At 44.8% G+C, this 16563-nt stretch overlaps 1 protein-coding gene across 5 annotated transcripts in view; it reads right to left on the bottom strand.

Annotated features, from left to right (window-relative positions):
- Nucleotides 1-16563, bottom strand: part of LOC101469427 (glutamate receptor ionotropic, delta-1) — a 594275-nt gene that overhangs the window by 176623 nt on the left and 401089 nt on the right. For all 5 annotated transcript variants that reach the window (XM_076887763.1, XM_076887764.1, XM_076887765.1 and 2 more), the window contains one exon: nt 11741-11946. In XM_076887763.1, coding sequence (XP_076743878.1) covers nt 11741-11946 — 206 coding nt within the window. The remainder of the gene's footprint in view (nt 1-11740; nt 11947-16563) is intronic.

Raw genomic sequence — 16563 nt, 5'->3', positions numbered from 1 at the left:
GTTGACGTCTGCGGCGCTGATCTCCAATCAGCGCTAATGCTTGTCAAGTATTCTTCACCTCCGCCTCCTTCCAGGCAATTAGACAGAGGCCGGGGCATTTACAGTGAGTGCTCCAATTATAGCAGAGAGGTGATGTGGGTGAGATCAATTATCGTGCTGCACGCAGGATGACTACTCGCTTTTCTTTTGCTACATGTCACTCTGCCCTCTCTCCTCGCCTGATGAAGCTTTAATTGGTTTGTCAGCAGCAGAATAAACAAAAATCTGTTAAAAAAAGACAAAAAACTGGAAGGTTTGTTAAAAAAAAAGAGAAAACAGCATGAGTGACAGGAATGATAAGAAGTACCAGAGGGTCAAAGTGACCTTTTCTGCACATGCCCAGCCCAGATTATGTTTTATGTTTTTAATCTGTGAGCGTGAGGTTCTGCAGGAGAGGACCCAAAGAAATATTTGATGTTCTCCCTGAACTCAGGCAACACTATTTTATTTCTCCACAGTTCCTGTCAGAAAGATAAAAAGGAAGCACTGCTATGAAACGTGAAGCCAGAGCTGAAGAGCCTTCAGCCTGCATTCTTTCTCTCGGCCAGCAGGGGCAGTCATTCCACCTGCCGTCCTCGCTCAACAATAAGCTGGGTCTGTGGCATCTGTTGCTAACTTGTATACAACACAAACACCACGTGAAGCTAATTTCATCAATTATGTTTTTTATTACAGAAAGCTCGATTAGTCCGGGTAATCTGATTGGCTAACGAGCCGTCAGTCATAAGTATTTATGCAGCGAGTAATCGGTCCGTCTGGCAGCCCCATGGCTCTCTGCACATCCAGCCACCTACATCACCAACATGCTCAGAGGCTTTACGACAGGACCTCACTAACCAATGGGTGGAGTCGGTCTTGCATAGGGACTCCATCGCTTCTGTTATAAAGATCACTGTTGTCACGCGTGTCAACGAAAGCCACCTCTCGAAATAAAACACGTATAAACCACCACAACATAACACGAAGCCAGTAACCAGATGTGCCATCACACCCATTAACACGAGCGTGCATGTGTTACATTTATCCACTGTGTGTCCGAACGTCAGTCCACTTCCTGCTGGTTATCCGTGTCAGAGGCCTTGAAAGAATTCCTTTACTTTAGACGCCAGATGATCCCAACAGCTGGAGACTATTATGAAGAAAGTGCTCTTTACGTGATTTTATTGATCTTATCCTTTAGGCACCAAACACTTTCACGTTTGACCTTTTTAAAAAAGTTCCCTACGCACCCATGCAGGCGCTCTTTGCCCTGCACGTGATGTCCTGCGGTTATGTCACCGACGGTAAAAGCTGCGACGGCGTCCGCAGACCGCTGCTGACAGGGTCGGTGTAGGCCGGACACCGAGGGGCGTAGACAGCCACAGATTTCCTCCTCTGTTTTTCCCCCCGGTTCAACTACTTGAACTCGCTGCCGCAGCTCGCCACGTAACCATGGCAACCACTGAAACCACAGTGAGGGGAAAAATAGAGGAGCTGATGCTACAGGTAACTTGAGTTTCTCCTCATCACCAGCAGCAGCAGCAAAAACAGGCAGATCGATGAAGAGAAGCAGGACTGGAAGAACATCGGCCTTCAGTCTGATCCTCCCATCGGGGACGAAAACCACGTCACACAGACACGTGTGTTTTATTCACAGTAAGCTTTTATGTGCTCAGCTCCGTGGGCGGAGCACAGGCCACGTCTGTAGTGGGCGGAGCACAGGCCACGTCTGTAGTGTGCGAGCCGGCTGTGTCTACGGTCTCGCCGCATCACCTGCACCGCTACAACACGCACAGAAGGACGAGTAAGTCACAGCAATGTGACGTCACAACGGCAGCGCGTCAGGTTCGCAGCAAAGAAGCACTTCCTGTTATCGGGGGCTCCGGAAGTAAGAGCTGCCAGGAACAAGATGATGGGGCCGAACAACAATAACTGAGAGTCCAACCTCGGACAGAACGAGCCTGAACACAAATACTGCTGTAAAGACCGTTATTACACTGACTCATTTGTTCTTGGCGAGCACGTCTTCGAGTTGCGATGGCTGCCCGTTATTACAGAATATTTGTGTGGCGCTGCTGCTTTCATGATCAGAGGGTGAACTTTCACCCCCGGCCCACGTGGACGGAGAAGACCTAGCCTGGTTCCAGATGAGTCACAGATTTGCTGATGTGTTTCCAGTGTCGGCCTTTACAGCCTCGTAAGATGGATAAAACCAACAAACAGGAGACGAGCGCGGATGCGTGACGCCTCATCGGCCGATTTAAGGACCAAACGTGACGGAAACCTGAGACAGGTTCAACGCTGACACTCATCCATCACTCAGTGGGAGTTCATTATGGGGACAAAGTTTGATTTCATTTCCACGATGGATGTTTGAATCATTCGAAACACGAAGCTTTAACAGGACTCTTCTTTAGTCCCGCGCTGAGGCAGACGTTCCTGATTATTCCTCAAGTTTCCTCCTCACTCAGATTCAGATCAAACTCGGATTTTTTCCTTTGTCTCCTTTTCTCTCTTCTTGTTCTATTGAAGTTACACACAGTGTGTGTGTGTGTGTGTGCGCGCGCGCACGTGTGTGTGTGTGTGTCAGAGGTTTTTCTCCTCGTTTCCTTGTTCCCTGCTTCCTATGGAGGCGGAGAGGGTTTCTCCTTTTCTTGAATTCTCCTCTCGCCTCCTTTCCTGCACTTCATTAGCGATGCCGTCCTTCTCTCGTGTCCCACGAGGACCATCTTGACGGGGAAACAAATCTGAGGGCGATTAACGATGATTAAGAAACACGCTCGAAAAGTGGAACTAGCAACCTTGTCTTTAAAAGCTCTCTAATCCAAGAATTTACAAGCCTAACAGCTGGGCTGCCGCTTGCATCCGAGTCGTGCTGAGGACAGACTCGCCTCTCAGAAACTGTACCGACTCTCCTTAGACACCAAACTCTGAAACTCAAAAGGTCAAAGTAACGCTGAAAGAGCCTCATTGACTGTGCAAAGGTTTCTTTGTGTTCAACCTTTTAACTTTTGTTTCAGGAGGCAAGTCAATTAAGACCGACCTGTTGTTCACCAGGCAAAGCAAAATGTCTCGGTGGGAGAGGAGGAGACGGCCAAGCTTCTAATCGTCACAATAAAAGGTTAAAAATGCTCCTCAGCTGGAAAAGTTTGAGTTCAAACTTTGCAACGAAGGGGCGGGGCTGTGTAGCACGCTGAGCATCAACGCTGAGCAACAGCAGTGTGGTTCAGCGACACGCTGTCATCGCCACGGGGGAGGTCCAAACACCAACAAAGACAACACGACTGCCTCAAAGACTCCATCGCCAAGGAACTCAAAAACCACAAAAATGAATAATCTGTCAGTAACAGAGCCACGGGACGCAACATGAGAGCAAGAGACCGCCAAAATAAAACAGGAAATAACTAATACTGAGACACAGAGTTGACAAACATGGAGACAGAGGCTGACTTCATGAAAACACAGAGAAGAGACTAAGAGAGCTAATAATCCAACTAAAGTACTGAGACAAATATGAGAAGAGGACGGATCAGAAATCTGCTCAGTCTCACGCACACTTTAATACATCAAGCTACTTTTTGCACAATTCTCAGTTTTTTGCACAACCCACTGTCATTGTTGCACTTTTCTACTGCACTGTGTGTCTGTATCGTCCTGTTCTGTTACTGTGTCGATTGCCTGTTACGTGTCATAAGTAGCATCGTGGTGTTGGATGAACGTAGTCGCGCTTCACTGTGTGCTGGATCACTGTATCTGGTTAAAATGACAGTAAAGCCACTTCACTTGAAAACCAAAAACCCATAACGGCATTACAGACCTCAAAACCGTGACTCAGTCTTTGTGTGATGATCAGAGTTTAAAGTCTGAGTGACCCTGAATCTACACAGGTGAGTACATGCGGTGAAACTAAATCACATCTCCATAATTGATCCTTCATGGACAGAGACTCCCCAGACGTGAGGAGCGTTGAGGTCTGAGAAATCATGGAAGAAACATCTGTCAGGCTGCCTGGAAGATGAAGAATAGTTTGTGCAAAGATGAAAAGCTTAAAAATCTACTAATGGAATTAATAGTAAAGCTTCTTTTCTTTACTTTTAGTGTTTAATATAAACCTTTGCACAGATTTCTTTCTCCACCATCAGAAAAAACCTCACAGCGTCGCTTTAGCGAGGAGAACAAACAACAGTGTGAAAGTCTGAGGAGAAAATGGCTGTTTGTGTTTACTGAGGTCATTTTCTATTTGCTGTAGGAGGGTTTATTGCCCCGAGGACATGTAACACACACACACACACACACACAGTAGCTGTCGTCACCCATCATTGCTCAGCAGCGTGATAGGATCCTGTCAGTCAGCGTGTCTCCTCTGGCGACCGAGAGCTTCGTCCCACCTCCCAATCTAAACTTCACTCCTCTGGTGATTTATCCTCTCTGTCTCATACTCTTCACCACCAGATAAAAGTCAGAGAGAAGAGGAGAAATAAAATAATATAGTGAGAAACAAGGTGAATTCAAAGGAACAGGGAGGAAGGCAAGAGGGCGAGGAGGATGCAATGGAAGAAGGATGTAAACAAGGGCATGAGAAAGGAAGGAAGTGAGGGATGAGGAAGGAAAAATAAATGAAAAAAGGATAAAAAGAAGATGAGAGAAGACGGACATGAAAACAAGAGGAAGAAAGAAGGGAGAAAGGACACAACAGGACAAAAAGGACATAATAAAGAGACGCGAAGCAAGAGTGCAAAGAATAAATAGGAAGCCGAAATGTTGGAGAGGAAGGAAAATAACTGAAACAGGAACGAGAGGAAGGAAGGAAGGAAAAGCTAAAGGAAAGGTCAGAAAGGCCTGGAGGTAAATAACAGGAAGAGAGGCAGACAGAGCAGAGTCAGGGACTGATGCTGCACACATGGCAGCTCGCAGTGTGCGCACCTCTGCATGTGTGTGTGTGTGTGTGTGGACTCACACACTCTGTAATGATTCACACAGTCTACTCACAGCTGACGGAGAATTATGGAGGCGCTAATAAAAGCCAGCGCAGCGTCCTCGTGATGCCGCCATCGTTGTTATAACAAAAAGAAATGACACATATTAGGATTTACAGAGCAGCGCCGGCGCCACCTGACACGTGCTTCAAGACGTTTCTGCTCCGCCGAAGCAGCGACGGAGGCGTCAGCTGAGGCTGCCGGTGTTTTCATCAACACCGTTCTGCTGAGAGTGAGGTCAGCAGTCGTGCAAGGTGCCTCCTGCAAGCCGCTTGGCAGCCCACCACCATCCAGCTTCCTCCTCAGGCTGAATTATTGTCTGTATGACGTCACTGGTGGTTCCATCTTTTCCCCAATGGTGCCTGCTTCGCTTGAAGAATGTGCAGGGACATGTTTTCAGTGTTTGCTTGTCAATAAATCAGAGTTTATGAAATGATTGCGTGCAGCTTTTATTACATTTTAGCCCCAAACTTTAACGATGGCACAGCCTCACAGTCTACATGCACCTAACAGTGCATAAAACATCTTGGAAGTGGAAGATTGTTTTTTCTTTACATGTTTGTGCTGCATTATGAAAATTAAGCTTTCATATTAAATATTACCAAAGATTACAATTTTAGCCAATCGCTCACAGGTGCATCTCTAAATGTTTCCTTTCTGAGTAACACAGACGGTGGAGAAGCTCCGCCCACCTCTTGATCACACCTTGTGTTTGTAAGAAGCCACAAATCAGAAGAAGCAGCAGCTCAAAGAGCTTTTTCCTACAGACGATGAACTGAGCAGCTACACCAACCGAGTCTTAGAATTAAAATAGGAAAAAAGCAGAAGACTTCCACCCCACCGCCAAACATCTAACAAATCAATCCCCTGCTCACCACGCTGCACCCACAAACCTGTGCACGAAGCTGCAGGTGAAATCAAACAGCACAGGCTGGAACGAAACTCCACGTTCAGTGTAGCGGAGGACGAATCCACGGGTGACCCTCAGCGGTGAATCTAATGTGCAGATAATTAACAGTGTTTGTTCAAAGGAGAGGCGGACCTTTGAATGATTACACACCTGTATCTGATAACGACACAAGGTCATGTTAACTGTTCTATAAGCAAATGAACCACAGTTACAGAGAGAGGGGCTCGCTGTCATCAAAGCCACGGACTCATTAGCTACGAACACGTCAGGTGTTATAATGCCGACTTTTACCTCTTAACATCTACAAGGCGAGCAAACCCTGAGCTCCAGGGTGGGTGAGGGTCTGGGCCACATGATAAAAAAATCCTTTGAAATGAAGTCTGTTACATGCATTCACATGCCTCATAAGTGCTCTGCTAGTAGATTTAGATTAGGGTATGCAGACCTGAAATCCTGAAAATGACCTTAAACTTGCTCCGTTCACTTTCCCAGATTTCCCCAAAGCCTCCACCCTCTTTGCAGCAGAGCGGGGGCACCCTCTGGAGGACGTGCCATTGTATCATCACCACAGGTGAAGGCAGAGATGCAAACAGGCCGTTTCACACTCAGCTCTCTCTTCACCGATCGCTCCGTCACCCCATACTTTAACTCCTCCAATCAGAGGAGCAACTCAGGCCCGACCTGGAGTGGGTACTAAAACCCTTCTCAGACTGGGAGGTGCTAATCTTCATCTACGCCACTTCACACGTGGCTGCAGACGCCTCACAGCGTGCTGGAGGTCATGGCATCCTGAGGTTTACTCGTAATGTGATCAGCAGTCACATTTAGCAGAGACTAGCTCACGTCTTTCACTTGTGTGTGCTGCAGCTCTCAGGTCTCTGAGCTCAGAGCAACATGAAGATGCTGAGAGGAGACCGAGTTTGTCCCACGCCGACTGTAAGCAGACAGGAGAAACGCAACTGAAAGGAAGAAGCTCTGGCTGCAAGATTCATGGATACACTGTGTGTGTGTGTGTGTGTGTGTGTGTGTGTGTGTGTGTGTGTGTGTGTGTGCGTGTGTGTGTGTGTGTGTGTGTGCGTGTGTGTGTGTGTGTGTGTGTGTTTGGCAGTGTGAAAACTTGGCAAAGCTTTAACAGGTTTCCATGACATTACTGAAGAGTGCAACTTCCATTCAGCTCTGTCTCACCCTCCTACGCCGTCATGTCGCGGTGCTAATGAATGTCTCAGCATCCAAACACACACACGCACACACACAGTCAGACACACACACATTTGTGTTTCTGAGCCCAAGCCTCCCACTCTTTTACAGACACATGCTGTCAACCATGGACATTAGCACTATTAGTTAAACACACCTGAGAGAAGTGTCTAAGCACACACACACACACACACACACACACACACACACACACACACACACACACACACACACACACACACACAGCAGCATGTGTGTTTAGTGTGTGTGTTTACTGTATTTACATTTGAAGTGTTTCTCTGTAGTTGTTCGGTGTTTTTCTTTTACATTTTATTCTCTTTATTTTCTTCCTTTTTCACTTTGCTGCTATAATAATGTGAACTAATAATAATCTCAGTTTATCTTTAAGTGTTGAAGCAACAAATCGCTCTGCTCAGATTAGTAGCTACGTTTTTCCCTCCACCTCCGTGCTTGTGCACGTCCGAGGGTTTGATGAAGCACGCAGAGGTGAAACGAGTCTCTTTGAACTATTTGCAGCATAAAAGTAAAAAGAAGCAGAAACACACTGTGCAGGTGAGATATTTTAAAAAGGAGCAGCTGCTTCTCCCTCCATCTTTGCGCTCTGAATTCCCAGAGTGCCGTGTTTCTCCCTGACAATGCCTCGGCCTCAGAGCGCCGACACGGTCGCACGTTCTTTGCTTTGTTATCAGCGTGCTGCGAGCGGGCGGAGGAAAGTCTGACTGTTTCATCTGTGCAGATAAAGAGGGCCGAGCCGCTGACTGACAGCTCGGGACATTTATAACACACCTACTCATTGTTAGCTCTCAGATAAGAAGCTTCCAGCTGTGGCCGTCCTCCCTCTCCGTCTGTCTCCACACTCACAGGTCAGTGTGTACAGAATAACTCAGAGCAGCAACTGACTACAGAGGCAAACTGGGGGTTTTATGACGTAGCCTTGTATCACCCTGTGATCACTGTAACGACTGACACTTACAGTAAGCTTGATTATGGAGCTCAGATGTTAAACACCAAAGATTAGAGCCGGTGCTCCGAGCACACGGAGCAGCCGTCATCCTGCAGCGCCTGCTGGTTCCCCGTCGCCGCTCTGCACGGTGCGTCTCTCACTGCCAAGTAACAGCTGTCACCGGACTGGTTTCCTTTGTGTGTGTGGCCAACAATCACACATGAATTATGATCACTCGCCCCGGATAAATATTGACCGGATCAAAGGCAGAAAGTCACAAAAATACAGTTTCATTTCTGATCATGAACAAGCCTTAAGATCAAACTGCGTCTGTGATCAGAGCTTTTGTTGTTTGATCAGCTGCAGGTTCTTGGTGCTGTGTCATGTGCTCACACACACACACACACACACACACACACACACACACACACACACACACACACACACACACACGACTTCCTTCTTTATTGTTTTTTGTTCGTCTCTTCCTTCCTTTTCCTTCCATCTTTCTCTCATTCTTTATTTTTCACACTTTTCCTCCGTTGTCCTTCTTTCCTCGTGTTTTTCATCCTTAACTTGTATCTTCATTCTTGACCTTCTTTATTGCTTCTCCTTCATTTCTCTCTCGTCCTCTGTGCATCCTGCTCCCTCATTTTCATTTTCTTATCTTTACTTTTCTCTCGCTCGTCTTTATTCTGCACACAAACGTTGGATTTTTTAGAAAGAGGATCACTGAAAAGTGTTTCATACTTTTCTTCCTTTACATGATCATGTTAACACGCTTTATTGTCTCCACACAGAGATGAAAACGTTAAAGCTGCAGTCAGCACACAGATATCGTGCCTCATATCTGCAGACTTCCTGCACAAAATGATGCTAATGCATGTCAAACGTTCCAGAAATCCTGCTCTGCAGGTGAGGATGCTTCCAGCGGCTCTGCTTCCCGTCTGCAGGGTCCAGAATAAACAGGTTGGAGCAGCTTTAACTTTTTACATCTATGGAGGAGATTTGCTGATAACTCGACGTCTCCTCGCTCTGATGCTTCCTTTTATTAAGTCGCACGTCTAATGATGTTTTCATCACTTACACTGCTCTGTGCTTCATCATCCTCCCGAGTTATTGTTGTTATAGTTTAAGTGCAGCGGCTTACACGTTCACCTCACAGGCACGATATTTCTGGTTCGATCCCAGGAGGATACACGGATCCGCCGGGTGACGTTCATCTGATGGAGCTTCCTGCTGCGGCTGAAAGTAGCTCATCTTCATTTCCTTCTTCATAAACCCTGCTGACGTGTGTGCGTGTTAAGAAGGTTGAATTGTCGAGTTGTTCCACAGATTCAAACTTTGTGATAAAGAGCCTGAGCTGCTGTTTGTAACGTGCCCCCCCCCCCCCACACACACACACACACACACTCTCACAGAGTCACGCTTCAGTAAATAATTCAAATTATACATACGGCTGTTTGATCCGCGGACAAAAGTCGCTGTGAAACATAAGACAGGACACAAATAAATTCACAAAGTCAGCTGTGTGTGTGTGTGTGTGTGTGTGTGTGTGTGTCAGAAGCCTCCATCTGTCACTCCAGGTGGCCGCTCACACCTGGGCACACACAGGCTTACAAATGATCAGTGATCGCGGCGGTGCGCGTGGACGTGCAGGTTGGACAAACAGAAAAACACACACACACACTTTTCACGTCCACTCGCTCCACCTCTGCACGCGCTCCTTCGTTACTGCCACTCATTATTTTTTGATCCATCTGCAGACTATTTTCCCGCCACGCGCCCCCTCGGCTCGCTGCTCAGCTACGCTCAGGTGTTTGCGTCACACTCTGCTCTTATTTTGCACGCTGGGTTTTTTCCACTTTGTAGACGAGTTTACTTTGCACACATGCTCCGTGTTTTTCACCAGCTCAGCTGTTTCCTGCATGCACTCACTCATTTCTTCAACAAATATTTTTGCCCCCTGTGCACTCGCTCACTTGTTGCAGACATGCACTCAGAAGCACTCGCTCCCGGGCTTAAGACTGGTCGGATTCCTCCTGCAGGGTATAATCGGCCATTTTTAACCACTCTGATGTTTCCTCCACATTTCACCTATAGAAACGATTTACTTTGCCTTGTTTGGTCTCATTGTTTTCAGCACAACCTCACGTGTCTGAATTTACAGTCATGTTTTCATTTTGACAAACTGTATTAACACAACTGATCTAAAATCAGACAAACAACATGAAATCAGAGTAGAAAAAGTTATATTTTTACTGTAACAACCACAAACATGTTTGATGATCATATTTCATAACTTTAAATGAAAATATAAATTGTCAATTTAAAATCATATGCACAAGTTTTGCAAACAACAAACTTATTTGCAGCCATTTACCTTTTACCTTGATTTTTTTTAATAACCATTTCAAACTGTTTACAGAACAATCAGCTGTTCTTCAATAAGATGCCACAAATTATTTGTGCCTCTGCAAAAACATCATTTCTGTCCACTATAAAGGAAACATCACAGCCTGATACCTGCAGGTCTGACAGCAGCAGGTGTGTCACTGCTGTTTCTACCTGGAGACAGCAGTCGCCTCATTGTTCTGACACACAACACAACACTATCCACAACACTACACACTAACTACACATGAACTACACACTCCAAACACGCTAAACGTCACAAATCGCTCACATCTCAAAACTCGCTCTCTCTTTTTCTGCTCTCTCTCTCTCGACGTCACTCATAAAACTTCCCCTGTTTGTTTGTTTGTTTGTTTGTTTGTTTGTTTGTTTGTTTGTTTGTTTTGCTCATAAGCAGAGAGGTCTCGCTGCTGTCCTTAGACAGTAAACGTGACAAAACTATTGAGGAACAAACGCAGCGTATATCTTGTTTATCATCACTCTGGTTTTACTGGCCGATCAACACAGTTTATAAACTGGTACATGTCACCTTGTTGCTTTGTCTTTAAGTGGTCATGTGATTGACCACGACTCCTTTATTCTTCCTCAGTCAAACAGCAGCACTCATGTGATTGTTTTGCCCCCTGAGCTCCAGCTGTTGTGCCAGAAACTGATCGTGATCACCGTCCGCGGGAGCGCAGCTGCTTAAAGCCGTAGCGTCCAGATTACTTACAGCTACTTCCTGCAACTGATATAAGATGCGGTAAGCTGAACACAGCTTCAACCGTCTGTTTGTTGAAAAATAGTAACGGACCGTGTTTCCTTGTTAGTAACTGTAACGGCGTTGTAACGATAGGAATAGTAATTAGTTAGATTACTCGTTACTGAAAAAAGTAACGCCTGGATTTGGATTGTTAGGCAGTTCTTATGTGACAAACTAGCTTGATGTATTTTAAAAGCTGCAGACTCTACGTGCAGGGTTGTGAAGCTGCAGGTGTTTGTTAAACCCTCTGCTGTCAGAGGATATGAGCAGATTTCAAAAACTGAAGTCTTGAAATCAGGAGGGAAAAAAATGAACTGACAGAAAAATCTATAATCTAAAGTTAAACACGGTTAAATATAAAGTTAGTGTTACTAAGACCTCAGAGGGGCCGTGTGGTTTCCTTCAGATACATTAAGCACAACACACTCACACACTGATCGCACTCATCTGCTCACTTCATTGCATTTTTAGGCGACTTTTTGCAGTAAACACACCAGAAAAACCAGAGCTGGACCGACCTGCTGGATAAATGTGTGCGCTCCGTGTGGGCTGAGCAGCAGGATGGCTCTCCTCAGTGTGTCTCTGTACCGATTGAGCTCCTCGGTCCTCATGGTGGTGAAGAGGTTGGTGAAGATTTTACTGATGTTCCTGTCCACTCTCTGCAACGCCACGTCGACACCCTGGCGGGACGTCTGGTCGAGGAAACCCTGCAGGCCGCGGATATCTGAAAGATGAAAACACAACACGGAGTCAGATACACACAACTGCTGATGTGCTAAGACATTACTGCAGTCTCATACAAAGTAAAGAAACGACCGTGGCCAATCAGCAGCCAGCGACAGACACTTGAGCCCAAACTGATCAACACAGTCTTTACATGTCAAAGTGACGGCTGTGTGGCATCTGTCGTCTGTTCCATCAACCACCCCACGTGTCCTGCCTTTGTGAAAAACATATGCATCAACAGCAAAAGTCTACAAGATACGAAGGGCCATTAGTGCACAGCACACAGCAGGAATATCAGCAGCAAGCTCTCAGATCTCTTTTACATGCATGACTCACTGATGGTGTATTTGTAGCTCAAACTTCAGCAGGAACCGAAAAGGGAACAATTATCTAAATCAACATTTCTTCCACTGAACTGACAGAAAAAAACAGACTGAAACCTCGTGACTTCAGCCATGAGCAGACCGGGAGGAGATCACAGCATGAACCCGTCTATTCAAACATCCAAAACAGCTCTATAACTCCATCTGCTTTCAGAAGAAGATCGCTATCATGATGCAGAAGGAAGGTTGTAGGGAAGGAGTCAGGATGCATGGCAAATAGATGAGTCTTGGAGATACACATACGCTGTGCCATCATTTAAACACTGTACATGTATCAGGGGTATATCAGTGTTAATGGATTAACCCTTGTATGGTGTTCGGGTCTGTGAGACCCGTGTTCAGTTTTTTTCAAAAGAAAAATTAAACAATTAATTATTTTTTCACGTGTAAATGTGTTGTGTCTTTCCACTCACTCCACTTGATTATAACTGATTTATTTATAACATTTTATATAAAAGAAAAACGAGAAGCACATTAATTCATAAATGTGATCTAACAAAGGTAAAGGGAAAAAATTAACCATGTTTGCTGTTCATATGTCTTGTAATTGGGATGAAGTAAACATCTGTTGAGTAATTTAACATAAAATTGTTTGATAGTGTTAATTTGGAAAGCCAAAACTCTAGCGGGTCCACCAGACCCATGAACACTGGCTGAGTAACAAAAATACGAACACCACACAAGGGTTAATATGAACAGGCACATTTTCATCCAAATCGTGACCTTTTCCTGACCTCCTGAGTAATAACTTGCACTAAACAAAGAGTGAAATCAAAGAAAAACTGATCCCAATGCCCAGAGCTCTCAAACAAGATGTAAACAGTAGGGGTGCAACGATACACAAAATTCATGGTTCGGTTCGATACTTTGGTGTCACGGTTTGATATTGTTTCGATACAAAAAAATGTTCATGCTTTTTTAATTTGTCATTTATTAAAATTATAAATATATATTTTAACTCAAAAGTACAGTTTTTAAATTTAATGTTGCTGAAACAACAAAGGGATAAAATAATAAATCTATCTGATGGAGGAATCACTCATCTTTGGAAAAGAGAGTTTATTACAGAGAAATGTCTCTTTTCAAAATAAAAGCTCTACTATCCGCTTCTTCTGGGCTATATTCTCAGCAGCATATTAAACATATCAGGTCCCCATAAGGAGAATCCTGTGCTAACGGCTGTCTAAATGACTCGGGTAAAGTTTGTAGCATGCTGCTTGTTGTTTTTGTCTGCTTCCACTTGTCTTTGCACTAGGATGATGTCGGAGTAAATGTGCAGTCATATTCGTTGTGTTCCCACTAGTGCTGTCAGCGTTAATCTGAAATGACGTTAACGCCACAACACGGCAAATCTCCGTTAACGAGCTACCGCGGATCGCCCCGTGCGTGGGGCTAGACGGCCAACACGTTAACGAGCTAACTGCGCTAACACACTAGCTCCCACCCATGTAATTGAGCATTGCGTGGCACATCCAACATACTGTTTTACTTTAGTCCATGACGCGCTTACCTTCAGGGTCATACTTCACATGAAAACCAAAATAGTTCCAAAGGCCAGATCTGAATGAGGGTGGGGGAGGGTCAGTTTGCCATGTTGCAACGAGCTTAGCTTCTGTCTTGCTAGCTTGCCCTGGGCTCAGTGAATCTGCGCTCGACAGTGCAGCCTAGGCGGAGTAGTCGAACACAGATTCACTGAGCGCTCAACACAGACAGCATCGTCAGAAGAAAAGTTGATAAAATAAATTTAAAAAATTGTATTGTTCGATACATATGCGTACCAAACCGAAAGCACTGTATCGAATGGTTCAATATCTATATAAGCACCCCTAGTAAACAGCAATCACCAGGTTAACAATCCTGTGATTTATGCCACCACTACACTCCGACCACCTCCCACTGTTGACTTTATTGCTCTTTTAGATCTGTTGCTACAGGTCTCCAATAGTACCTCAGCTGGTGTATCATTAGATCATTAGCACTAGCATCAAAGAAAACAAGTGTGCACCTTTAAACAACCAGTGACTCTGTCAGAACTGCAGGATTTAAATATTTGTCCACTTCAAATTAACAGTCATCTTCATTAAACATCATTTAGCTAAACGCAGCTTCGACATCAGAGGGGAAACCGTTTCCTTCAACTGGTCATTGAAGCTAACCAAAGCTAAAGTGTTCACAGATAGTGATGCAGTCTCTCTTCATGCTGTGTGAACCTGCAGGAAAGCCACTGGTGCTCAAACTGGTCAATGCTATCCCAGAATATGCAGATATCTGCTCATCAGAAGTCTGAGAAGCTAACGCCCTGTTGTCAACGATTGTTCAAAGCTCATAGATTCAAAAGTCTCCAAACTTTATTTCATCTTTGCTGATTTTTGGACATCCTTTGGACATTTATTCATGACCAAAGTGAGCAAAAACAGACTATCAGAGAAAAAAGGAGGGAGCTGTGATGCTGACGTGAAGGACATGTCGGAGCTAACTTGTTCTCAGCAGATCTGACTAAGAGCATCATTGCTATTCTGGGCCCAGCCCTGCCGCTGAACCAGATAGCATCTATCCATTTGAGAATATCGTTTTGCAGACTCTTCTCCAAACTGCCAGGGAAGTTTCTCTTTCTGACATTCAGACAAGGCAGCTGTGTTGCGTTATGCTCCGTTATAGCTAGTGACAGGTTGTTTGGCCTGAACATCTCTTCCTATTTTCCCTCCTCTCCTTTCCCCTCCCTCCATCTTTTTCTGTCTATTAGCACTGACAGCTGGCTTGTACCGAACCCTGAATGACTCTGACCGCCACTCTCCACTCCTGGAGTCCAGCTGTTACATCTCATCTTCCCTACCTTTGCAGGGCTTTTTTCCACCACCACTGCTCTTATTCTCTATTACATTTTCTGTCTATCCACTCATCTGTCAGCCAGCCACACTTTCTCATCACCTGCCAATCACTGCAGTGGACCAGTCACTTAACTGTAATATAGTATCTCAAAAATCAGAGCCCTGAGGTAGTTTCCCACTAATTACAGAAACGTTAGTAGTAGCAGACACGTACTAAAAGCAGCTCTGCGCGTTATTTGTGAAACTCTCAATCTTTCTACTGTTGTTCTAGAAATTATGAAAAAAAAAACCCTGAAAACAACAAACTAAGCTACATATTGAGCAGCTTTTTCTTAAGCAAGCTATAATTACCTAAATTATATCTACTTAAGGTGATTAACATACACTATTACAGCTTCACGTGCATCTTTATTATGGTTTGACTGCACATAGGCTGGAGGCGGTCTGTTTATAAGGCATCAGGTGCTGCTGTTTTAGCTGAAAACTCATTGTTATAATAGAATCATGCTCTCCTCACCACTATCAAAAATAAACCATAAGAGTTCAGGATATTTGGCTATGTTGCTTTATTTACACATATTCTGCCCCCTAGTGGTCAAAGTTTGCTCAACACAGCTTTAAGTGTAGGGCAGGTGCAAACTTTCCAATGTCTTTTTCAATGATTAATGATATTATGAGTATTCATGTATCATTTATCATTTTTATGTTGAATCATACCAACCGTGCACATTATTGTTGTACATTATCTGAAGCTCATCACTTTCTCACAGAAGAAATATTCAATAACACATCTTTATACTGCAGTTTGCAACTATATGGTAAACACTTTCTTCTGCTGCTCCACTATATTTTCAGCTCTCAGAGTGTCTGTCATCAGACCTCTTCAGAAATCTGCTGGAGGAAAAGAAAAAAAGAAAAAGCCCTCATTTTCTTGAGCTCAAGCACTGGAACAACACAAGTGGAGGGACTCGAAAGCAATTTAGCGAGCTCCTCACCAGCCACAGTTCAATTTCTCCACAGCCACTTTGAGCAAGGCACTGTGGGGAACATACTCCTCTCTCCGCAAGAATGCCAGCACTTATCTCTGCCCCGTCACCGTCACACCGGCCTCTCCTCTGCAGCCACTTCAAATTGCCAGGTTGACCACCAGTCACAGAAAGCACTTCAGATTCAATTAAGATTCACACCGTGTGGAAATATGTGGGGCGTCTCTCGGGCGCTGTGCAAATACCCCACAGTTACCGTGTTCAGCTGTGCAGACAACAGTAGTCATATAGCAATAATATAAGACAATTAAAGGAAAGTGAAAGTCATGCATTTTCTGCCTATATTTGGCAGATTTCAGCACACTTGGGGAGTTTTTGCCCAAGTGCCCTACATTTCCCAGAATGCACGGTTTTGTAA

This window comes from Maylandia zebra, linkage group LG8 (assembly GCF_041146795.1).
Source record: "Maylandia zebra isolate NMK-2024a linkage group LG8, Mzebra_GT3a, whole genome shotgun sequence".
Lineage (NCBI taxonomy): Eukaryota > Metazoa > Chordata > Actinopteri > Cichliformes > Cichlidae > Maylandia > Maylandia zebra.
This window is presented reverse-complemented; position numbering and strand designations above follow the sequence as displayed.